The 25,721-nt window shown below is 40.7% G+C and overlaps 3 protein-coding genes across 4 annotated transcripts; all 3 read right to left on the bottom strand.

Moving 5' to 3' along the window:
- Positions 1 to 55: 55 nt before the first annotated feature.
- On the bottom strand, positions 56 to 6,722 carry LOC308286386 (transforming protein RhoA). The gene is made up of 5 exons (XM_080727383.1): positions 6,606 to 6,722; positions 3,431 to 3,588; positions 2,759 to 2,879; positions 1,721 to 1,851; positions 56 to 808 (listed from the first exon to the last, which is right to left on the bottom strand). The coding sequence occupies exons 2-5, from the start codon at positions 3,584 to 3,586 to the stop codon at positions 635 to 637; spliced, it is 582 nt and encodes a 193-aa protein (XP_080583509.1). The 5' UTR covers positions 3,587 to 3,588; positions 6,606 to 6,722; the 3' UTR covers positions 56 to 634.
- Positions 6,723 to 11,485: 4,763 nt separating this feature from the next.
- On the bottom strand, positions 11,486 to 15,030 carry LOC308286504 (cytokine-inducible SH2-containing protein-like). Of its 2 annotated transcripts, none has more exons than XM_080727545.1 (3): positions 14,898 to 15,030; positions 13,711 to 13,883; positions 11,486 to 12,295 (listed from the first exon to the last, which is right to left on the bottom strand). In XM_080727545.1, the coding sequence occupies exons 1-3, from the start codon at positions 14,912 to 14,914 to the stop codon at positions 11,778 to 11,780; spliced, it is 708 nt and encodes a 235-aa protein (XP_080583671.1). In that variant the 5' UTR covers positions 14,915 to 15,030; the 3' UTR covers positions 11,486 to 11,777. The 2 variants fall into 2 exon arrangements, with proteins under 2 accessions (XP_080583671.1, XP_080583670.1); XM_080727544.1 differs by having other exon boundaries at positions 13,711 to 13,886; positions 14,898 to 15,015.
- A 4,754-nt stretch (positions 15,031 to 19,784) lies between these two features.
- twf2b (twinfilin actin-binding protein 2b) lies at positions 19,785 to 24,946 on the bottom strand (the record flags this gene model as incomplete). Its single annotated transcript, XM_080727588.1, has 11 exons — positions 19,785 to 19,952; positions 20,668 to 20,789; positions 21,358 to 21,508; positions 21,985 to 22,107; positions 22,250 to 22,297; positions 22,608 to 22,622; positions 23,286 to 23,390; positions 23,513 to 23,608; positions 23,728 to 23,906; positions 24,005 to 24,082; positions 24,922 to 24,946. 11 exons carry the CDS (start codon positions 24,944 to 24,946, stop codon positions 19,785 to 19,787), a joined length of 1,110 nt encoding a protein of 369 aa, XP_080583714.1.
- Positions 24,947 to 25,721: the final 775 nt, after the last annotated feature.

The following is a 25,721-nucleotide window of genomic DNA, read 5'->3' as shown; positions in this document are numbered from 1 at the left end:
TTTAATTTCTCATCAAGCAAGTCAGTGATAGAAAGTATATTCTTGATTCTTACAAAGTTATTTATTACACAAAAACACCAAGAGTTTCCATTTGTGTTTTAACAAAATGAGTTTCCAGTCTTTTCAGATTGCATTTGTGCATGGTTTCATAATGAAGCACATAAGAAATATTGGGCTTGATGTGCACAAGTGTTTTCTTTTTCTTTCTTTCAAATTAAAGGAACATGGGTCACAGTGTATAGGTACCTCACAACAATTGGCTGTGGAAACATTCTTTAGATCAGCAGGCAAGGACTTCAGCACTGTAGTTGGCAAGCACTGTATGACTTTGACAATAGGCCCATCACTGACCTCTCAGATTACATATTTTATGTTGACAAGTAAGGTTTCAATATGGCAGATTTACTCATGTTAAAGTATAAAAAAAAGCATTTTCTATAACCTCAAAATTGAATACTGACAAAAAAACCTGACTACTTTTGCTTAAGACAAAAAATAAAGAAGAAAAAAAAAGTAAAAGCATTACATCTTTAGTAAAAACTTGTGAGCAGTCTTTTTGTGGGTGTGTTGAGGGAGGAGGGGGGAGTTTCACCTCCCTTTGACCCATGCAGGAGGCAGTCCTCGTGCCTCCAGTTTACAGTAGAAGACATTTATTTTGTCTCTTTCCCCTCCGAGCCTGTAGTGCCGCCCTGGTGGCCATCTCAAACACTTCCCTCACGCCATCCTTTGTTTTTGCAGAGCACTCCATGTATCCAAAGGCACTGATTCTGTTCGCCATGTCGCGGGCCTCCTCTGGTTTCACAGGTTCCTATATTAAATCAAAATGATTAAATATGTTACACACACATACGGTACATTGTTTATATATATAAACAGGTTTGTTTAAAAAATATATATATTGTGTAATAAAAGCATTGGAAGCAGCAGATGCCATAGCATCCCAAATATCACTGACTGCAGAAATGTCATGCTCTGGCTTCAGAAGGTTGACATTATTTATTATTATTAATCCTTGTTTTGAGTGGTCTCCGTATACAATCCCTGTATGCCATAAAAATCTAAATTAAAACAAAAGGTTTTGAATATTTCACTCCATGCGCAATGGACCTAGAATATATGAACGTTGATTCTTTTTTAAATACGAAAAATAATGAACTTTAACACAATATTCAATTTGTTTGAGACAAACCTGTACACACACATACACAATACTACTGTATATAGAGAAACTCAGCGGAAGACAAGGCCGAGGGCCAGCAGTATCCACCCTGTTCTTAGCCTACTCCCTCCCTCCCTATGCTTTCAGGAAATCCCAGTGGGACTACTATTTTATTCACCATTGCAATTTCTATATGACATTGGTGTTAAAGCTGCAGTATAATGTATGTTATGTCACAAAGACAAATGTCTGTGATTGTGTTCTTATAGTTTCGCGTGGCCATAGTGTTGCCTCCCACAATTTTCAAATGCTGACGTCATACAGTCTGAAGCACAGAAGCTCTGATCATGAGCAAGTGATAAAGCGGATGTGAAGCCTCTTCCCCACTTCCGTTTCGTCGTTAGCAGAAATGGAAATTAAGAAATTAAGATATTTTAAAATATATTTTCGTGAGCAGAAATGCCAGCTTCCTCTCTTGGATTTCGGGAGGTGCAGTTTTCAAAGATTGTGGAACAGTTGTCTGGCTACGCGAGACTAGTGTACTTCAAAATGTCAGTTTACCTGCTTCATTTTGGCCAGCTCCCTACGGGTGTGCTCATCGTTGCGCAGGTCCTTTTTATTTCCCACCAAGATAATGGGAACGTTAGGGCAGAAGTGTTTGACTTCTGGGGTCCACTTCTCTGGGATGTTCTCTAGACAAGGGGAGAAGAGGAAATAGTTACATGTACATGTTAAAGCCAAGGGTTTTTGTGTTACAAACTAACACTACTGTTTTGGGTTTACTAATATGAAGTAAAACAATGAATGGATGGACGACGGACGCACAAATAACCAGTTTGCCTCAGATTATTACCCATATCAATCTGACAAGACTACCTTTGTCGATTATGTGATCTAATGTTAATGTCTGTTTAGTGTGTGTGTGTGTGTGTGTGTGTGTGTGTGTGTGTGTGTGTGTGTGTGTGTGTGTGTGTGTGAGAGAAAGAGGGAGAGAGAGAGTGTGGGTGAATTACAATTTTGAGTGGGTGAATTAATATTTAGAGTGTGCATGATTGTGGTTTCATACAGCTAATACAATTATTGTGATATTTATAGTTTAAAGGTTTATTTGCTGTATTTCTTACTTTATCAAACACAGTTGGCTGAATCTGAAGGATGTGCAAATTCTGTGAACTTTCCAGATTTCAAGACAAAGAAGCATAAAAAAGAACTCTAAACTTTAAAAACTCTACAAAAACTAAACCAATGATTGGTTGGGAGTGCTGAGTACTTACTTGGAGGCCAGGCAGTCTATGACATCAGTGCTGATGACATTAGGGATGTCATAGGCATAAGGGTACAAAGGTACCCAGACATATACAGAGATCTCCATATATGAGACAGTCAGATAAACAGTCAGACAAACAGATCCAGAGATTGGGGGAATTTCAGTTCTGGACAACCGCCGGTCCAACTGAATTCTCACTCGGAACAACACAACCTCTGTCCTCTGCAACACACGCCGAGTTTGAAGACTGACAGACAGACACATAGTGATTCTTTCCATTTATACATAATTTATCAGTACCCATGGATTTGGGGTTCTTGAATTTATCTTACCAAGACTGTCCGGGCTGTCAATGGAGAAGCACATAAGAATGACGTCAGTATCTGGGTATGAAAGAGGACGCAGTCTGTCGTAGTCCTCTTGTCCAGCTGTATCCCAAAGCGCTAGCTCAACCTACCGAAAATAATACCAGTTTCAACACTCAAAGTTTCACCATCATTAACAGAGTTAAACACTGTTAAAAACAGGATGTTATTAACCGTGTTTAACACTGTCACTCACATAGACATACACATTCATTTTGGGTTAGGGTCTGTTTTAGCAATGCCCCTTGTAGCGCCCTTGCCATTGCAGTGTTTGTCTACACAGAAGGAACACTGAAAAGGTTATGCAGCAGGGTCTTTACGCCTGAGGATATTTTGAAAAGCAACAAAATGTCATCAGAAACAGTATTTATAAACTGTAAAATACATTAATAAATACAAAATTGTTGGCACCTACATACATTTGGCATGAATGTCAGGAGTCACACTTGTGAATGAAAGTAATGTTCAATGGTGTTGTTGTTAAAAAAACACATTCATGTGGAATGATTATTTTGAAAATGACATCGATGAAAGATAACTTCAAAAATAACTTAACTCAGTATTACTTTAACACCAGGTATCTTTATATGTGTGTCCAAACTGGTTAATTCACAATATTCTGTTGAAAATTGTCTGTACCTGTTTGCTATCCACTTCAATGTCAGCGACATAGTTCTCGAAAACCGTAGGCACGTAGACCTCTGGGAACTGGTCCTTACTGAACACAATGAGTAGACAGGTCTTCCCGCAGGCTCCATCTCCCACTATGACCAGCTTTTTCCTAATCGCTGCCATAGCTTGACAGAAACAAGACATGAAATGACTCGGGTTAGGATAGAAGATGAACAACAAAGTGGAGCAGTCCTGTTGTAAATAAATAATAATAATAATAAAAACTGGGTGGGCGAGTAACTGGGAATGTGTGGACTGTGTGATCCAGTAATGGTTATTGTGTGACCATCACAATATTTATCTGTGTAACTGAGTCAAACAAAAATGAATGCCTCAACTCCAGTAGAATGTCCCATTGCTGTATGCTGTTTCATACAGTCAGTGACTCCATGAAACAACACTGATAGCAATGTGTCCAAGGTTGTGAATCAGAAAATGCTTCTGTAAACTATCAACAGGGGTCATCATCGCCATGCTGGCTTGTGGTGGACATTTCTTAGCCTGGCCATCCCTAATACTGTGTTCACTCATTCCTTTCCCAGTATCAGGTCTGGACGTATAGGCATCGAGTATGAGAAATTGGCCCAGATTATTTTCTGATCGGGGCCAATCAGTGACTGCGTTTCAACTGCTGCCCGCACAACAAGTGAAAAGCTTCCCCTGATTGGTCCATGTGTAGATGGTGACGTAGAATACATGCTACCGCTTGCTGCAGCATTTAAAAAAAACATGCTGCCCTCGATGCAACAAGTCTAACAGTTAACGCTGAAACGATAAAACAAGCAATAAGTGAAGTTATTTCAGAGTTGGAATCAATTACAACAATTAAAAAGGAACAGGAGTATGCACTAGCGGAGTTCATTGGCCGAAAAGACATGTTTGTTTGCTGTTCCTTTCTATTCTGATCCATCCGGCCTGTTTGCGACTGGCTGTAGCCATAAATTATAACTCCTAGTCTCCTATAGAGGGTTTATTTGGAAGACGTTGAGAGAAAACGTCCTCCAAATAAAAGCACTCTACAGGAGTTATAATTTATGGCTAGACTGGCTGCACTGTAATGACAGAAGTTTTGCTACACTGATTGGTTAGAGGAGTCTGTCTGTCAAGGCAAGTACTCCCGCCCACTTTTCAAGCTGCCTATAGCCCAAAGTCCAGAGTCAGACGCATATTGTGGGAAGGAACGAGTGAGTGAATGCACAGTATGAGGTTGGCTTGCCAGGCTAGACATTTTTGTCAAAATGCAATCTTTTCCACGGACATACAAAATGTGTGGAAGCAAATGGACCCTTACAGTTCCATTTGTACACTCTCAGAGTTAATGGGGTCCTTCAGAAGTACGAGTACTAGTCTGACTCCTAAATATGCCTTAGTAAATCAGTGTCATACATATTATAAATAAAACCTGGAGACTTGACAACCAGAAATTGGGTCTAATGATCAAAATAAGAACATTATAATGGTCTACAGGTGTGTGTAAAAAAGCACCACAGACAAGACCAATTCTTTGCCACAGACACACCGTACGGACATATTGATTACCCCTGACTATTAACAACCTGTATTAGGATGAGCTGTTTGAACTTGTAAGATGTGTGTGTGTCAATGACACATTGATTGATTCTCCAAAAATAAGGAACAAAGTGTGTCCCTTTTCAAGGGACGTTTGGCAACCCTAACAAAAACCTGCGGTCAAGTAATGCTGTATAGTGTGCTGAAGCATAAAGCAAAAAGTAAGGCTGCCTTATTGGTGCAAAACTGCTAATACACATTACACATGGTCTATTATAGACTATTACAGACGAGTTACTGTGTTGTTGGCTTGGTGACACATATATTTGCTGACTGTTAGTCTAGTGAGAGACAGAACTATTTAACATTATTGATGGTTAATCTGCTACAGCATTGGTTCTCAAAGTGGGGTCCGGGGACCCCCAGGGGTTTAAAGGGGGTCCCCAGCTAAATCATAGTTAGGAAACAAATGGACCCTTATGGGTATGTCACTCGAGAGTATGCGTGTACAAATGGAACCGCATTGGTACACTCTCAGAGTTAAATGAACATTGATTTTACATAGATTTTAAATCGGGGTCCCAAATATTCTCTTATGGGGGTGACCCTGGCGTATCTTTTCAAATGGGGGTCCGCGGGCTAGCAAGTGTCAATTTGGGGGTCCTTGAAATGAAAACGTTTGAGAACCACTGTGCTACAGAGGCTCATGGCGATGAGGAATATATCGTGTTAAATGAGTGTAATAAACGTAAACATTGGACCCCAAGACAAATATTTCCGTTGTCGTTCTTTCCTTTCTATTCTGATCCATCCGGCCGGCGGCTAGCATAGATGGTTAACAACACATTTCTTACGACATCGTGAATGTTACGTTTAATCTGCATTGCCAACAAATATGAATAATTACATCCACCCACCGCTAGCCAAATAATTAAGTTGGCTACATTAATAAAGAGCTAACAGTAAGTAGCCGAGGATAAAGATGATATCAAGGATAGACCAGTGACGTCACAAACAACCAGAATCAAACCTTTTTGTTTTTTCCCCCTTTTAAAGAACTTCCGTGTTAGTGACGACATTTTCGTTTACGAGCAAGTTGCACTGTCAAGCCGACTCAAAAAGTATAAGCTGCCTGTTATAAGCATTGAGTTGGTTGTTATCAAACAAATAGGATAATAACGCTATGGTTAATGTTTTCAAAGGGCCCTTTTCGCACTTCCGCTACACGACGCTTGGTTGTGACATCACCGACGCATCCTTGTTATGTTTGTTCTAGCGGCTAGTTGTTAAAACATCGCTATCACATTAACTTTACACACCGCAAAAGTGGAAATACAAACATAATACCGTGAGCGCACACCATAGTAACCGTTTGACGATGGCAAAGTAAACTGCGATTACCAGCAACACAACCTACGTTTATTCCACACTGAACCTGACCACAATGCAAGCTAACACAGATAGCCCAAAGCTAGACGGAAGCGAATGACAATGTACTGGTCAGCTAGCATTATTATTACCTAGCGAGCATTGGCACGCAAAATACGGCTAAACTAAGCCACAATGTGTAACGTTATTGCGTAGACCACACGTTAGATACGATATCACAGTTTTTTATGACCGATATCCTTACCTGGAAAGATATTTCAAAGCTTCCCAAATGACCAAATTGATGCTTTTTTTCTGCTGGCCTTTTCGTCGCCCACTAACTGCGTTACTACTACTACTAGTGACTAGCTACTGATTTGTGTGTGTGTGTGTGTGTGTGTGTGTGTGTGTGTGTGTGTGTGGGTGGGGGGTGGGGGGCTGAGGAGGGGCTTCTGTTTTCGTGTGTCAATTACTGTACTGTATGTATGCAATAAACTGTTGGTGTAATATGTACTGGATTGATTGATTGATTGATTGATTGATTGATTGAATACTTAATTAACAGTTTGCAAACTACAGAGGTAAAGTTTACAATTTGTTAAAAAAGATCCATTGTCCTCCTGGGTATTCAATTCATTAAGAGACATACATACATACATAATTTAGCCAGACATAATCAATAGCAATGAACATAATGTACAGTAATTGTGATATCATTTTTCTATGGCCATAGGCCTACTGTATAATATGTAGGCTATATAGGATCTATGCATTATTTAATATATGTCATTCACTGTCCTCTGATATTATTGCAACTGAAACGGAAATGTATTTACAATTTATACTCCTTTTAGGTTATTAGTTTATTGATTATTGATTCATTATTCAGTTAGTATTCATCTTACTTCAGTTACAGTATATTCCTATATGACTGTGTGCTGATGTGTCTGAATGTATATGTGCTAGCAAGGGAAGTAAATGAGTGATACTGTGTCTTGTGAGTTGTTTAGTAGACCCTCTGTGTAGTTATTGTATATACTGTTTGTTTAGACTTACTGTTTTCTTTTTTCTTTTTCTTTACATATCTACTGCATAGTACTGTGTTCTATTTGTCTGTCATTCAATGTTATATGAGATACTTTAATGGTTTCCAGTGGAAATAAGCTTAGTCTTTTCATGGATCTCCTTTTAGTAGACCTTGTACCAGTGAACTGTACCGTCATGAAACTGTACCTTTTCCTATGCAAACTTCTAATAAAGTCTTCAATCAATCAATCAATCAATCAATTAAGCAGCTATCCCTCGATCAGTAAGCAGGCAGCATGCATGCAGGCTCATACAGCAAGGTCAAGCTGCTATATAGGCAAGCGGCAGACCCCGACAGCAAGACGCCACGTTACAAGGTTTTATGAATGCAAGGAGAATGTTTCTTTAGGCATCAGTATTCTGGCTAAAAGCAGGGGCTATGGCCTCGGCATATGGCAGTAAGGCCTTCCATTCTCAGTCAATGAGAATGGAACGGAACACATGTTCATAGTTGGATCAGGGGAGCAGCACATTTCATAGTCAGGCAGAAGAGACCTTCCATACTCAAGTGCTGAGGACATCTTTTGGTCAGACAGAGGAATGTCAGAAGTATTATAACAATCCTTGTGGAATCTGTATTTAAGCAGCCCCAACATCCAGATCGGTGTCAGACTACTGGGTGGACCCTGTCGACCTTTCCTTCCATCTTCTTCCATGCATGCATCACTTTTCCTTTTTCCTTTTCTATTCTTTACTCTTATCTTCTCATTATTATATTACATAATTATTGTGATATTATTGTCATCTTTTGTATTGAATAAATCTTCTAAATTGCATATTAGTATCAACTCTTCATTCTCTCACCAAGGAAATGGTTCCACATTGTACTGTACTTATTAGTGTCTATTGCGGCTCTCAAGTGCAAAAAATGCAAAATACACATGAAAGACAACTCTATAAATAACATAATACAATAGAAATAGTGACTTATGATTAATAACAAGTTAAATTTAAATAGGTTAAAAGAATGTGGTATTAAGAAGGTGATTAATTATGTACAGTGAATAATGTTAATGTTAGTGTCAAATAATGGATAAATATGCAAAATCGGACAGATCCGTGTCGATCACATGACTATCGAGATACTGCCTACCGATTTGTAGGATTTTTCGACAAAATCTGTAAGAGTAGTGCACAGAAATGTGTTTTGCGAACATCGGCCACTAGGTGGCGCTAGAAAAGGCCCATTTGAAAAATTTAGGGCAGAGGTTCTAGATTGGCATCCAGGGAATGTGTGTGCTCACTTTGGCAGCGACCGGGCCAACGGCGACTGAGATTAGGTGCACACAAACTGCGAGGACACACGGACACACGCACGCACGCACGGACGGACACACGGACGGACGAAGGGGAAAACATACTCTCCCCCATGCCTTCGGCTGGTGGAGACAATAATTGGATAATAATTGGATTAGCTATTAAAATAATATTTTAAGTATATATTATTTTAGTATATTATACTCCACATAAGAAAATGAAATCTCATGGTCGTACCTTAAATACTGTTTGCTTATATTATCAGTATCTCCCTTAAAGATATAGGGTGAGTTGAGTAGTTCAGTCATCCGAGAGACTTGGAGTTGAACCATTGCTTCTACACTTGGAAAGGAGTCAGCTTAGGTGGTTCGGGCATCTATTTGTACGAATGCCTCCCGAGTGCCTTCCTTGGAAGGTTCTCGATGCAGGTCCCACTGGGAGGAGACCTCGTGGGAAACCAAAAACCAGATGGAAGGATTATATGTACAAACTGGCCTGGGAACGCCTCGGTATACTCCCAGAGGGAGTGGAGGAAGTTGCTCAGGATAAGGAACTCTGGAAATCTCAGTTGGAACTGTTACCCCCGCAACCCGATTCCGGATAAGCGGTTGAAGATGGATGGATGGATGGTTAACGTTTAATATTTTATCTATCATGAATTTATCAAAGAAGCAATATATGAGAGCAGAGAGAGAGAGAACACACTGTCTTGTGTTGTTGGTGTATTTAATAACCATAATTCTTCTAACTCTAATCCCGATAAGAGGCTTCTCAGCCCTGCCCAAATCCACTTCATGGAAACTAACTTGTTGTATGTTTCCATATAAATACACAAATCTGTGTTTCACAACTAAAAGCAATAGTCCGTGTCCATCTGTATGTTTGACCAAGTCACCAGGGTTTTCCCTTTGAAAGGGACAACCCAATACACCCATACAAAAATATGTTTATGTAAAATTGTAAAGTATAGAGACGCACGCACGCACACGCACGCACGCACGCACGCACGCACGCACGCACGCACGCACGCACGCACGCACGCACGCACGCACGCACGCACACACACACACACACACACACACACACACACACACACACACACACACACACACACACACACACACACACACACACACAGCTCAAAAGTAAAAACTCCATACACAAATACACCCATACACCCTCAGATGATAGGAAAATGCAATAAGGCTGCACCCACACCAAAATACCTATAAGGGTGGATTCCCCATTCCGCCAATGTATTTCAATGGGAAAGGAGTGGTTTCATGCCAGTAGAGGATTTCTGCAAAAAACGCTCCATTCTCATTGAAATACATTGGCGGAACATGGATTCCACTCTCATAGGTATTTTGGTGGGTGTGCACCCTTAACATTCTCTTCAACAAAAGTAGGATATTTAAAAAGGAGCCACGTGTTTTACTTAACTCATACAGTGCCATCCGGCCACAAGGGGTGCTAGAGTGCCAGAAATTTCTCCATTGACCTTCTTTATAGCTTTCGTCGACCCTCTCCCAACTGGCTTTTGTTTTCACTCCAGTCAATCCTATGGGTGTCCAGAGGAGGAAGCTAGCTGACACGTAGCCAAAATGCTAACCCATTTAGAAGCCCGATCTAAAGCTATTTCAGCCGCAAAAAACTTTCTCTTTGGGTCTGGGGACACAATCCGGAGAAAATCCTGTCTAAAGATGTGATTTATTATTGGAGTGGGCGGCGCGATTCGGCCGTTAGCGCGAATACGGCCCGTGGATGGCCGAGTCTAAGTCCCGGCCAAGGATGGACGTCTAGACCGGGGCTTCGTTGAGGCCTCCGATAAAATAATTCATTTTATTAAATATCCCGGACATGTTCGGGATAGGCACCCTGGAATACGTCGCGCCGCCTACAATGAACATTTGGTGAACATTGGGGGGGGTCTAAACTTTATTTTAAACCATTTTCAATGGAATAAATTGTCGGAGCATCTAGCGTCTCTCGTTGGTGAGCGCTGGGCGAGCCGGGACCACCCACGTTGCTCCAAGCAGCTCGGGGTAAGTAAAATAGCATCCCGAATATCCCGAACTAGTTCGGGATAGGCACTAAAAGGGTTAATACGATAAGAAATAAGAAAATACAAATACAAAAGTATAGAGCGTCGCAGCAGAAGTGGATTCCTGGGGTCACTTAATATTCCCCATTCATTTTCGCCATAGACTTTTACAAATATATTTATAACAATTATGTTAAGCCTCGAACCAAGCCATCCAGGATGGAGGTGAATCATGATCATATAACCTTTGATCCTATGTGAAAACATATTTTAATATTACATTATTTGATATACTACATTTAATAACTACCTTTTGTTTAGCGATTTTCAAAATGTTCTTTTCATAGAAAAAAAAGGTTATATGGTCATGATTCACCTCCATCCTGGATGGCTTGGTTCGAGGCTTAACATAATTGTTATAAATATTTTTGCAAAAGTCTATGGCGAAAATGAATGGGGAATATTAAGTGACACCAGGAATCCACTTCCGCTGCGATGCTCTATTGGCATCAAAATAAACCTAAGTACCAATGTCTAAAATGTTTTGTTGTGAGCTTGTAGATCTGTTGTTTTCAGAAAGAGCATGGACGGAAAAGCATTGGTCACATAATATGTGCTAACTGAAGAGCACACATCTGGATTTTGCAAAGAAAATATTTTTATTCACAACTTCCGAACCGCACATACAGTATAAAATGTAAAAATAAATATAAAAACAAATTATATATCAGTAGTGAGGTAAAACAGTCACAGTAGGACAGTAGTAGTGAGGTATAACCGTGACAGTATGACTGTAGTAGGCCTACAGTATGAATAAGCTCATCCATGAGCACAACGTGCACCATCATAACATTTCAACTCTGTCTGGTGTCTGGAGTCGGCACCCAATGCCATCCCACTTTCACAGTATATACTGTGTGGTCCAAAATCTGACTGATTGTCATATATAGAATAAACTATTTTCAACTGATAAACAAGAAGCATCTCATCTCACTTTTAATGAAGTATTTTCGTTCTCGGTGATGACGTTGTATGAGAGAGTATATGAGGTTACACCTGGAAGGGATAATCCTGTAGATACCGTAGCAGAGGCCTTGGGATTGGCAGCCGGTCAGGACTATTAGTGTGTCTGTTGATTGTGAGCCGTGTGAGATGCTGCAATGATGGGAAGGCTTGTGGCCGGTGCAAGGGCCGCATGAGCTTCAAATGCACCCCACTGTCCTTAGCAGTAGATGCCGGGGCTGAATCAGGTCTAGCTTTGGGCTGATGATCATTGTCCTCATCTGCTCCCTGGCCCTGTGGAGTCTTGCCAGAACCGACGTAGTGCTGCACCAGGCTGAGGACGTCGGGAAAGGACTGCAAGAGAGGCAAGTCTGGAGAGCTGGAGTTCAGCCAAAAGCAGCCCCTGCTGTATTCTATGCGTACGCTAGTGGGTCCACAGCGCGTCTTCACCGACAGAGTCAGCATATACTGGGGGTGGCTGCTGTCACGTACCAGGAAAGTCCCTTCAGATTCTTCTAGGAGTGCATCCCGTGCTTCACTCGCTGAAATGGACCCCCAGTACCAACCTACAGTTAAAGAAAGAGATTGATGAGCCTCCAAATGAAGTAAGGCAGGGGTCTTCAACGTTTTCAGGCCATGGACCCCTTAGTTGAGAGAGAGAGATGAAGCAGGGACCCCCACAACCTTATCATTGATTCCATAATAGTTTCATTGTTTGACAGCACAATCATCAGTTTATTTTGGATTCATGACAATTTGTGTCATCAGATATTTAACCACTTTAACCGTCAATACATAATAAACTTGACCTTTCACACTGTAATTAGTGTGCTCTTTTTTCACCTCTACACCAAACCTCTTTGCCGAAAATAGGCGATCTACAAGCTCGTAAATCAAGCTTGTAAATCTGCTATTTTTGGCTAAAGTTCTCAGAATATGGACACTAGGGTTCATATAAAAAAGGGTCAAAAGGGTTAATATAAAAAAGGAAGAAAAAAAGCTTTTATCACACAAAGATTTGGAGGACCCCCTGTAGTAACTCTGAGGACCCCCTAGGGGTCCCGGACCCCTTGAAGATCCTTGAAGTAAGGAATTACTGCTGCTATAAATTCTGGGCTGTTACACAGTAACCCAACCCCAGATGTGTCTAAGACAGTATGTGCCCATCCATTCTCAAATAAATATTGTATGTTAGTATACTTTATAAGTGTAAAGCCAACTGATTACTATTACCACAAAAAGGGAGAAACAGCACACTCTGCACTCCAAATACAAGTGTAACACTGTATTACCAGTAAGACTCCCTAATCGGGAGATAAGCGACCGTCAGGTCACAGAGTGACTTTAGGGCAAACTGTGTAGGAGCCGTGTCCAAAAATGTGTTTGAAAAAATCGGCCAGATGGTGGTGCTATATAGGACAGATCCATGTTGATGACATGAGTGTAGACATAATGTGTACTGATTTGTGTGATTTTAGGGCAAAATCTGTAGGAGCTGTGTCAATAAATGTGTTTAAAAACATCAGCCAGAAGGTGGCGCTAAATGGGACAGATCCATGTTGATGACATGATTGTAGACATACTGTGTACCGATTTGTGTTATTTTAGGGCAAAAATTGTAGGAGCTGTATCCATAAATGTGTTTTGCAAGAATCTGCCTCATGGTGGCGCTAGATGAGGGTCAAGTGAGAATTGATGGGTGGAGGTTTGGCAGGCAAGGAGTTTGCATGCAACATTTGGTATGGATGGGGGCAGCGGTTGTGGAGATATGAGCAGGGCAAAAGTGTGACGTGTGACAGACAGACTGACAGACAGCTGGTCGAGGTTTTGATAGTAACTCAGACGTGTTTTGGCTAGAGCCTTCGTCTGAGTCCTCTGTCTGGTTATATTAAAGTCTACCAAGACATACTGTACATTATATAGCCATGCCCTACAGTATGTAATTTGTACCAAATGAAAACACATCCATGCCCAGAGGTACCTGAGGTATGAAGATACTGTAAAGTTGTAGTGATGCAGCAAAGGTCTTTGGTGGCGTCCCATAGTGGGGGGACAGGATGTGGGCAGCATGAAGAACCCTCTCTCTTCTCCTGACAAGACATGGTTATTTCCCTGGTGGCAACCATATCTGATGGTAGCCCTGCCGAAAGAGCTCTGCTGTTGCAAAAAAGATACATAAAAGTCACAATGAATCTATAGAAAAAACATAATCCATTTTTTCTATTGATTTCCAGTAGGCACTACCACCTGAGTTGTATTTCTAATTATATCCAGAAAACAGCATAGCCTAATTTATTGCAACTCTAGAAGGATCATTAGAGGTGATGGATTACTACAGTATAGGTTATTATAAATAGAATGCCTATTTTATAATGGCACATTACAAACTATAGCTTGGCAAGCTTGCACAATCCTAGTTGAATGTGTGTTTGACAATATGGTATAAGTGACCATTTTCCCTGATAGTTAATGAAACTGGCAATAGCTATTGTAACGTATGAGGGAAACTTAACAGAGAGAAGGCCTATTGCAAAAGTTTAAAGTAGCCTACATTTAGAACGAACAATAACAAAACAATGTAATATTCTTAGACATACAATTTAAAGGAGTAGTTAACCCCCAAAATTACTTTTTTCTATTGATTACTCATGCCATGCATGGAGACTTGCGTTCAATAATAGCCTATTTTGGGTTTTTTGTCGCATTCCTAAGCCTATAATTTGATTACAATAAATATACCCCCAGTGATTCCAGATGGGGACCCAAATGCATAGGGGTAAATTTACTATAGGCCTAGCCTACATTTTTTTGTCTTAGTAATGCAACAAAAAAACAAAACAATATTATTGAACTCAAGTCCATGTCATGAGTAACCTAATCAATAGGGGACAAAAATACATTTTGGGGGTGAACTATAGGCTACTCCTTTAAGTGCACAGTTAAATGAAATGTGTTCAAATAGGGCAAAAGGTCTATATAGCCTATAGCTAATGTGATATGGAGGGGGGAAAATAAGGTCGAATTCAACTAGTAGGCCTACCTATTAAACAAATCATCAGCTAGGCCTATAAAGGTCTGACAGCTTTATGTGATTCTGACAAAAGGCCACAAAATGAAATAAAAAACAATCCAGTTGGTCGACACATAGGTCTATAGGCCTAATCTTACCTTTGAACACACAGCATGGAAAGGATTTCCACCGGATTCGAAAAACTGTCTTGCCGATAATAATTAAAACAATAAAAATGCACTGGGACAAAAACATGCAACCCATCTCATCCTCAACTGTATGCCATCCAAATTGACAGTTGCAATCCAGAGACGTGCATAAACGAACGATCAACTCAGAGGACAGAAAAAAGGCGCATTTATGTTGACACAAGCTATGTTCCGGGAATGTATTATTTCCAAGAAACGTTTTGTATTTCAACGCCCGCAGAGCAGAGAGTGACAGACAGACAGACACACTCAAACAGGGGCTGGATTGTCCAGCAGGTTTCGTGGAATTGCGCTCTGCTTCAAATGGCCTCTGTTCATCCGCGCAGTAGAGGCTCAATTGGCTTTAGCAGAGGTGGAACAAGAACAAGTAGATCTACTCACATGTTTTACTCAAGTAAAATTATCAATACTCTGTTACAACTTAGTAGATAGAACATAGACAGAAGTCCTGTATTGAAAATGTAGCCTACTTGAGTAAAATACAAAAGTGTTGGTAGCAAAATGTAGCCTATAGGGCTACTTAAAGTACCACCACAAGTAGAAGGCCTAGTCATTGTGCACAATATCCTATTTCAAGTTTTCAAAAAGATCATTTGAAAATAGCAGATCTACAAGCTCATAATGCATCACTGTGAGCTTGTTGGCTATTTTCAAATGGGCTGAACTCTGAAGTGCTTAATGTAGGCTGTGTTTTAATAATTAAAATCTACAGACTAATAGAGGCCTAAAGTCTAATTCATGTAGTGGAGTAAAAGTAGATATTTAATTGGATCCGAGATGTAACCTATAGTGGAGTATAAGTAAAAGTATTGGAAATTGGAAATACTCAAGTAAAGTGCAAATACCGGTACCTCACAATTACTTAAGTAAATCTACTTACACCACTGGGCTTTAGCCCTCAGCACAGCGCAGCTGATGGCTTCTGAGTACACAGCTTTCCAGGAAGGCTGGGCTGGGCTGGGCTGGCTCACACACACACTGATTGACCTCTGGTTGAGCCTTGATCCCTTGTTGCTCCACCCTATGGGCCCTACCTACATGCAATATGTTGTAGGCCTGAAAACAATTGTTCAGTGGTAAAATATTTTTTGTATTTTATTTTGGTCTATGCTTATGTTAGTAAAAAAAAGGACCCCAATTGAAACAAGCCCAAAAGCTTTTTTGAGGTGTTTATCCTTTTAGTTGACCTTGTACCAGTGAACTGTACTGCCAAGAAACTGTACCTTTTCCTATGCAAACTTATTTTTTCTACTCTACTGTATAGGCCAGTGTTATTTTTGAGCGGTGCTAACCGCTCCAATACGTGGCTTTGTGTGTTTTCCATGGTATCAAATACTCATGTAGTCATAGTCTCATATCCAAGTGTTTTTCCAGCGAGGAGTTGAATGCTCCCCGGTTTTTGCAAAAGGTTCACGCCCCCAGACACTGCGCCCACTCCTCGCGTGATGGCGGCGCGCCATCTCAGGCAACCTCGATCCACGTGAGACACCGCAGAGCGAGCAAGTCGCTGTGTCGAGCGTTGCGAAGGTCGCATGAGCCGACTCAGCGCCGTTAGAAGTTGTAAAGCAGGGGGGTGTTTTGGTCAGGATGCCTCCTTTAAAGACTTTTTCTGGTGTTACCCTTTTAGACCAAATGTTTTGACTGTACTCGTGCTGTTTTGCATCTTTGTCTTATAAAATATTCAATCAATCAATCGACTGTAACATCATAATGCTGATATATTGCTCAATAGAATATTATACAAATATTCACAAAGATATTGCCTGGGAAAGAATGCTTGCTTTAATTGTCTCAATTCAACGGGTCTGAACTACACAATCCAAGAATATTTACAAGTAGTGTCACCACGGCAGCTTATTAAAAGGCTATATGCACAGCAGCCATATTAGAAAGAAATGGGGCCTCTTCTCTTCCTTACTTCCTTGAATACATAGGAACCCAATGGAAACAAGACTGCAATTAAGGACGTTTTTTTGGCCCTTTTAGACCAAGTGTTTTGACTGTACGGTCTGTACTCGTGCTGTTTTGCATTTCTGTCTAATAAAATATTCAATCAATCAATCAATCAATTGACTGCATACAAAAACTAAAAACAACAACTCTGCAATGTGCATTGAATCCTGCATTGAGGTAGCCTATAGGTAGGCCTAGTCTATAGGTTTTATAACATGGCAAGAATGGTGAACACACACACACACACACACACACACACACACACACACACACACACACACACACACATACACACACACAGATGTAATAAGTAAAATACAGTTTTAATTTGTATTTATTTCTAGGATCATGTAAAACAATATATGCCTGTATAGCTGAATATAGTCAACCCTGGCTTGGGTGACCACTAGGCTAAGGCACTTATACAACTGGTCTGGATGTGCTAAAGCAGCGCATGGTTCCCAAACCTTTTAGCTCGAGAGTCAAGACCCACAAGAGAAATGATACGTTTGCCTGGGACCCAAACTAGTGAAAATAGCAGATCTTCCCGCTGCGTTGTGAGCTTGTAGATCGTCTATTTTCACTACTTCTTAATTAAACATTTGTTTTCTAATGTATGGAATGTCTTAGATTTTTCTTTTATCTATTAATGAAATGACTTGGGAAAAGCATTGCATTTTTGTATTCCTGAAAATGAATACAAAAATGGGGGAATGTTTTGAAATAAAAAATAATTTAAAAACTAAATGTAGGAACACCAAAAATTAGGGGACCCATAAAAATGTATCCACGACCCACAAATGGGTCCCGACCCAGTGTTTGGGAACCAATGTGCTAAAGAGTGAACCATGGGCAGATTGGGCACAGTACGAGCCTATAAGTAGGCTATCTGAAGGGTAATCCACCCTAAAACAGATTCGCACGGGTTGTTCTGTTCCACATGATCTTCCAATAGTTCAATCAATATTTATAAACTGGAACGACTTGTTCCAAGGGCCAATTAAGATTGTAATCTGTGGTGTCATTAAGATGTACATTCTAGGTTTAGTGACACTGAACAAAGAGGCTGTAATCTGAGTCACATGATGACACAACATAGAAACATTTAGAGGCAATGTTGCCCTTGAGTTTAACAGGAATACAGCGTTCTCTCAAAATAAATTGAATTTGTGTAAAAAAGCATTGGAAGCAGCAGATGCCATAGCATTCCAAATCATCACTGACTGTGGACATTTCACACTGGACTTCAAGCAACTCTGACTTCAGAAGGTTGACATTTCAATAATTAACTTTTCCACAATATTCAAAAAAATGTGAGTGTGTGGGGGATGCAACATCATAATGCTGATATATTGCTCAAAGAATATTACACAAATATTCACAAGGATATTGCCTGAGAAAGAATGCTTGCTTTGGTTGTCTCTATTCAACGGGTCTGAACTACACAATTCAAGAATATTTACAAGTAGTGTCACCGCGGCAGCTTATTAAAAGGCTATATGCGCAGGGGCATGTGAGAAATCAGGGGCGGTGATTTGCCAGCCAAAGAGAGTGTGTGCAAAGTTTGGCATGGATAGGGGCAACGGTGCCGGAGATAAGAGTAGGGCCAAAAGTGTGAGGTGACGGACAGACCGACAGCCGGTGGAGGTTTTGATGGTAACATACAACACCACCACCACTATCTTCACACAAGCACAACACTGCACTATACCTCTGTTCTGCTGCACAAAACCATTCCCTCCAACCTTCGCTGTTGAAAGCATCTCTGCAGGTTGTACTGCAGTCTGGTGTGACCAATCTACAGCGAAGGATTACAATTCATTAAAGACTCCTCCCAGGCTCCCACCCACCAGTGTTCATTTCGTCTACAAAAACTATGACGAAAAATGTTAGTCGACTACCTTTTCTGAAAAACTAAGCTATGATGACTGCATGACAATTTAGTCAAAAAAGAGACACCAACGCTTTATGAGCTTGTAGATCGGCTATCTTCAGCATGCAACCAAGTATGAAATCAGGCATTTACAACGCCATCAAGGCCCGCCAAAATATTTTTTTTGTCAACAAGATCAACTGTAGACCTACATTTACATCGAATAAAATCTTGTGATATGTAGTCGACTAAAACTAGACAAAAATTTTGCTGTCAAAATTAACACTGGCTACCACACAGTTCTCTCTGCAGCATATGAACAACAACTTAAATGTTAAGGACATCTTCTTCTCCCCAGGCCATTTGTGTGGCCAACAACAAATAATTGGACTAATGCACTCACACTACTGCACAGCACCCACACTGCACTTTATTGTTGCACTTTAACACTGAGGAAGTGTTGCAGTTTTGTGCTTGTTCTATTATTGCCTTGTTTGTGTGCTGTGACTCATTGATGTGTGTGTGTGTGTGGCGTGACAGTTGTCTGCTGTGCTGCTGTCTGTTTCTGGATGAGTTGGCATAAAAGAGCTGTAAATAAGCATGTCTTTGTTTCTCAAACAGTGGTCCGTATTTTAACTAAGCCCTATTTTATACCTTCAAACCAGGTTGAAAGTGGTCAACATATAAACTCGAATTGAAACCGTGTCTTGATGTCATCATCACAAATTAGAGGTCTAAGCGGCAAATTGTTAGGTGGTTAACGTTGTCATACAGCACAGAGATTTGTTCGTTTTTGACAAACCATTGATCACAGGAAATAGGAATTCTGTTTTCGGGTGGATTAAAAAAAAAAGAGTTTTACATGAAAAAATATGTCCTTTGTATGTCGACAAGTAAAAATTAAGAAATGGCTAGATGCTAAAGCAGTCAAAGATCGAGTCAATTCATAGATATGGTGTCTGTCTGCCTGTGTACATGTGCTTGTATGTGTAACTGTGTGTATACGATGTCTAACTCTCTTCTCCATTCTCCCCTGCACCCTTGATCATCCTTTTGTTGCCCCTCTTGCCTCCTGGTCCTCGGGGCTTGGCAAAAGCTTGCTTGAGAGTGTGTTCCATCGGGTGGACCTCCTCGTATAGAAAGTCCTCCGTCAGGCCCTCTCCACTGTCAATCTCCATCTATAGGCAGCGCACACATGAACATGCACACATCAATAAACAAGTCATGTTGACTGAAAATAGACAATGACTATAGAGAATAGAATAGACATCACCCCTTTGGGCGTTTCTCTGTCACATTATATGTACAGTATATACACACATCGACATTGCTGGTGGTAACATTTGAGGTAAAATTCAAGGAGTAAAAACGTCCTTGTGAGCCACAGTAATGCTATGATTGATTGAAGACTTTATTAGAGGGTTGAAAGTAAGTGACTATATACTATAGTAAGTGACTATATTATTAGCTTCGAGACTCAATTCATACTCATACTGTTCAGTATTATTTTGGTGCAGTATTTTGGAATCGTACCTGGGACAACCAGGGGCTCTGGCTCCCCAGGCAGGCTCACTAACCACTCAGCTATGGCCGCCCCACATGATATTAATGATAGATTACTAGTTTCTTAGGCTAATATTATGACTGAGGACCAAAGGGTGTAAACTAGAGAAGCGGTTCCCAAACCCTTTTGTCTCAGGTCACCTCTGAATTACTGTACATGGTGATATTGAAAACTTCCAAAGATTATCAAATTATTCCGCGGCACCCCTGGACTTGCGTCACGGCACCCGCTTTGAGAAACCCCTGGACTAGAGTTTGCTTCCAGTCAGATTATTATCACTGCATTTCAACTGTGTTCTGCGTGTGGTGCATGGGTTTGTTGATCTGCACCTTTTTGGTGACCTCAAGTTGGTAATCTCTCTCCACTTCATCCAGTAGCCTGTTCTTACAACTGGAATACAACATCCGCTCCTTGATGCTACAGCTATACCCGGGCATGGAATAAATGAACACTGGAAAGAGAGGCAAATTGAAAAGGAGACAGATATGAGCCTTCCGTTGTGCTTATATCAAGTACAATTAACAAGTTTGTACAAAGCTTTTATATTTATCTTTATGAATCGCCAACAAAGAATTTGCAGATGATCGTGTTTTCACTTTATATATTTGTAGTTAAATTCTGTGTGACATTTACCAATACTCAGGATCTAACTAACCCTCATGCTAGGATAAGAGCCTATAGCCCCAAACCAATTTTTATTTCAGGGTGGATACCACCGTCAGCATCGCACTGTGCAGTATTATTCTTTAAATAATTTTTTGGAAGAACAGAACACTTAGGATATTGTTATTGAGTATTAATAGAAATATATTACTCTCCTCAAAGCAGGGTGACAAACTAAACATAGCTAATGTATTGGTCACTTTATATTATTTATATGTATCACTAGATTTATCCACCCGGAAATACCGCCCTAAACATTCTGATTTGGTCTGTTCAGAAACTTGGAGGATAGAGAATAAAGCAGGGTAAGGCATCAAATGTCTACAGCCCACATACACTCCCATCATTGTACTGACCCAGTGCATCCTGATGCTGGCCCTGGTGGGAATGTTTGAAGACGAATAAGTGGTATCTTGGAGCATCAGTGGGAATTCTGTACGCAAGCTCGTGGTTCTCTGTATGCTGGGTGTGAACAAGCTCAATTGTCTCTTTATCTACGTCCAGCCTCTACAACAACAACAACAGACACACACACACAGACACAAACACTGTAGTTGCACAAGGGAAGAATGGTTGGATCCAGATACTATTTTCAATGAACATATTAGGGAGGTAATGCAAATCTGTAAAAACAACACAAAAGTTGGGATCTTGTCAGGGACACCCAATAAGAGCCTAGAGCAGGATATACCGTATGTTAAAATGTATGCAAAATGTAAATTAAAAAGGGGTCAAAAAAGGAAAATTCTGCACAAGATAAGGATGCTCTCCGTCTTTTATTTTATTTCTTCTCCGGGAGAGCGGGCGAAACATTGTTTGGTTGAACAATAAAATAAAAGGCGGGAGAGCATCCTTATTGTGTGCAGATTTTTCCTTTATTATTCTCTTCGTTGTTTTTGGATCCAGCACTGTATATAAAGCTGTGGGGATGTGCATAGCCTACTCCTCTCGTCTAAAATATATGCTAATCTCACGGAGCTCACCAATTGTATGTAGTTGATACGCTTTTGCTTGAGCTGTTGCAGAGCTCGTTTGGCCTCCTCTTGTAAAGGGAATGCAAGACCCTGAAGAGTCTGTGGCCTTCTGTCTAAGCCAAATTCCACCACCTGCAGGGGGAGACATAACATAATACATGTTTATTAACTGTGCACACCATCACCATCAAGCAAACAACAATGAAATGGAGATGAATATGCAAGTGCAAGTCTGTGTACATACACTGTAGGCATTAACAGAAAACAGACCAACCTTTGCTGCTCGTGCTGTCGGAGTATTACTGAGTCGTCTACGTTCATCCTGAAAACATAAAATCTATTTTAATCTCAGGTTTTCATCTCTCTCTTTCAAACTGTCTCGCACATGCATGCACGATTTTGCACATACTTGGAGACCCTGCTGGGACTTATATTCAGTCCATATTAATTCATTAATGTAACACTTACATTAACCTGTAAAACTGCAGTAAAAAAAATATTGAGGACATCAACTTTGTCCCCTATTGGACCTAAATAAACTAGTATGAAATGTGGCCTACGGTAGGAACACACATGCAAACGCACATGCACACACAGTCACTCTCCCTCAACTCTTTAAAGAATTAACGTACCCATACAACCTTATCCTGCATAGCATGAAAGAAAGAGAGAGCAAACATAAATACACATACAGTAGGCCTATATTTAAAATGATGCTTGCATTATTATATTCTGACACCCTAATTATGACATGCCTCTCATTGCCTAGACCAGTGGTTCCTAAACGTTTTATCTCAAGACCCAAAAGACAAATTTGATGTCTCCCCTGGAACCAAACTAGTGAAAATAAAAGATCTACAAGCTCACAACCCGTCGCTTCGTGCCGCATTGTGGGCTTGTAGATCTGCCATTTTCACTACTTCCTAAACATTTGTTTTCTAATTAATGACATTTCTTCAATTATTTTAAATGTATTTATTAACTTATTTTGAGTTTGTTTTTAAATCATTAAGGTTTTTGAAAGAAAATATAGGAAACAAAATAAACTAGAAGGGTGCAATTCTGGGAAATTGTAAGTGTGGTTGCACTGACACGAGTCACAAGGAATCCACAGGGAACTGAATTCCGTCTTACCATTCATATTATATATTGTGATGTCAAGTGAAGCATGACCAAAAGCTTCCCCTTTCTGTTGTGCAAAGGTTAACAAAAAGCAGGTTCACTTTGCCGTCAAAAAATTCTCTGACCGAGAACGATAGTGTGTTGCCTATACTGTAGCAACCACACTAATAAAGGGATATTTACTATACCTCTGTGAGCTTAATTCGTTGCAACTCCTGCTCTGCTGCTGTGAGTGGTGCAGGGGAGGTACAGGAGGACATGTGTCGCAGGTATCCCTGGAAGCACAGGTCATCCTGCAACACAGAACCAACGCTCAGCAAACAGGCCAAGATTTTTGATACACTTTTAACTGTGGCAGCTTTAAAGATGCACACATAGACACTAATCGCTTCACTGCTCAGAGCATTCCACTAACCTCGACTGTCCCGAACAGTTCATCTTTGATATGTCCCCCTCCAAACTCTTTCTTCAGAGTGGCACGGGTGGCTGCGTATACCATCTTCTGCCTCACCTGGCATGGGCAGAGCAAATATGGAGTTAAGAACCAGTTGGTACTTGTGTGAATTTTGTGGATTGAGTGGAATGCGAGTTGTGAGCTCAGTTCTCCCATAAAATTGCTATTCCACATACTGGTGATTGGTCAGGTGACCAAGCAAGAAAGATCCACTCGTAGCCTTGTTGATTCTGGGAATCCAGGCGGTACAGGATGTAGCATGGCTCCTGGGCAATGAGCAGAGGAAGTAGGAAGGGGTCGTAATCCTTGTCCCAGCTCTGTCCCGGCTCTCTGTATGAACCTAGCACCAACTCCTCTGTAGATCAAAAGCACTTAACCCATTTAGTACATGTCAATGGCGTGCATGCTGGCATTCTGTAGGTTGTAACAACAAGAGGGGGAACACTTGCTCACCATTTCTGATTTCAATCTTTATTATTCTGATGGCACCTCCCCTTGCCCTGGCCAAAAAGTCCTTCAGTTCAGATGTTGCTAGAGTAACCAGATATAAGGCAGACAAGTCAAAACTGAGGACAGTGGGACAGAACTAGAGAGGACAGAACTACAGAGTTGGATATGTAAGAACTTGAGACTTAACTCCAGGGAGAACATTTGATCTACTGCCAGGTAGTCACGGTATCGCCTTGTGACACACAAGTGACATACTGTAGGCCCTATAGACTAAATCCTCCATGTAAGAGAGGGCCACAGCATACTGGTCCTTCTCTCTTGTATTGAATTCTAGACGGGCATTGAAAATTTGACATGCAGAATCCTCTACAAAATCGAGTTACGTATTGTACGTGTTGCTTCTCTCTCTCACCATGGTTACCAAACACAGTAGTCTCTCATAAATGATTTAAGATCAGGTGAGAAAGGTGAGAGAGGTATGCTTCCGCCTCCCTTCCCCCCTATCCTGCGATTGAGCGAATGCCATAACACATGGATGTTGATTTGAACTGTCATCAAATTCACTTAAGACATACATTAGTCCCATTAATCAACACATTGGTTTACAATGTTCTATGCAAAAGTCATTTCACAGCATGTTGATCAAAGAATTAGATTAGATCTCACAGCTAATATGTCAACTCTTTGACAACATTTTCAGGTAATAGACAGTTAAGTATCAAAAGCAGGTCAGTTTTACACATTACTTAAATTCTGGAGTAGAGAGAGGGAATGTTCAGCAATCATCTAATGTAGAGGTACCTGCACAGTGGCATAAATCAACAAAGAAAACACACTGCAAAGAAAGCAATACATTTTGGAAACAACCGCTGTAAGACAATTTAAAGAAAGATGTCACACAGTCCCTAAAATGACTTTACCATTGATTCCAGTTTGGTGGGACATCTTTTGGCAGTCAGAGTCACCCGCTTCGAAATCCTTTCCTGCAAAGAAGGAACCTGTCCAGTACTCTGTGTCCTCGGTCTTATTGCTGGCCAGGTAGGTTACCTCTCTCCACTGACAGCAGACAGATGGACCCACGCGCCAGTGACATAAACGCCTTGAGGGCGACTTGGGAGATTCCTAACACTTGAAAGGCGATCTGCGGAACTGTGGCTGATGAGTAATAACGTGTCTGTCAGTGGATATGCCACCCTAACCACTGATCTAAAATTCGTTGCGTATCAGTGACCAGAAGCTTGGGAGTTCTCAGCGGGGGTCTCTTCAAGCGCTTCAAAAAGGTGCCGGGCAACTGAATGGACTCAAAGAGAACTGCGTTACTCATGACATCATCGATGCTCTCTCAAATGCTGGTAAAGCGCTAGCCTACAATGAAATGTTACCGCTCTTTCATATAGTGTGCGCCCTATCAGTTCACGCAGACATGATCTCAAATTCCAGCCACCTGGTCACAGAAATGTGACACCTAACAGTCAAGAATCTGACTGCTACATTTCTCTACATTACTCGATGGGGGAGAACTGGGCAATTTAATGTATTTAAGACAATACGAGCATGATTTTTACTGATGGCAAATAACAAAAGAAGATAATTGCCATGTCAGTAGGAGGCATTTGTGTGTCATGTAATATCGGGAAAAGCAGATAAAGGGTGCAGGTTCAGTTAAATGGCTTGTGCAAATACATTAAAAATACAATGACCAAAACTAATGGTGTAGTAG

This window comes from Nannobrachium achirus (assembly GCF_963921795.1).
Source record: "Nannobrachium achirus genome assembly, chromosome: 6".
Taxonomy (NCBI): domain Eukaryota; kingdom Metazoa; phylum Chordata; class Actinopteri; order Myctophiformes; family Myctophidae; genus Nannobrachium; species Nannobrachium achirus.
The sequence above is the reverse complement of the archived record's forward strand: the minus strand, read 5'-3'. Positions and strand labels throughout refer to the sequence as shown.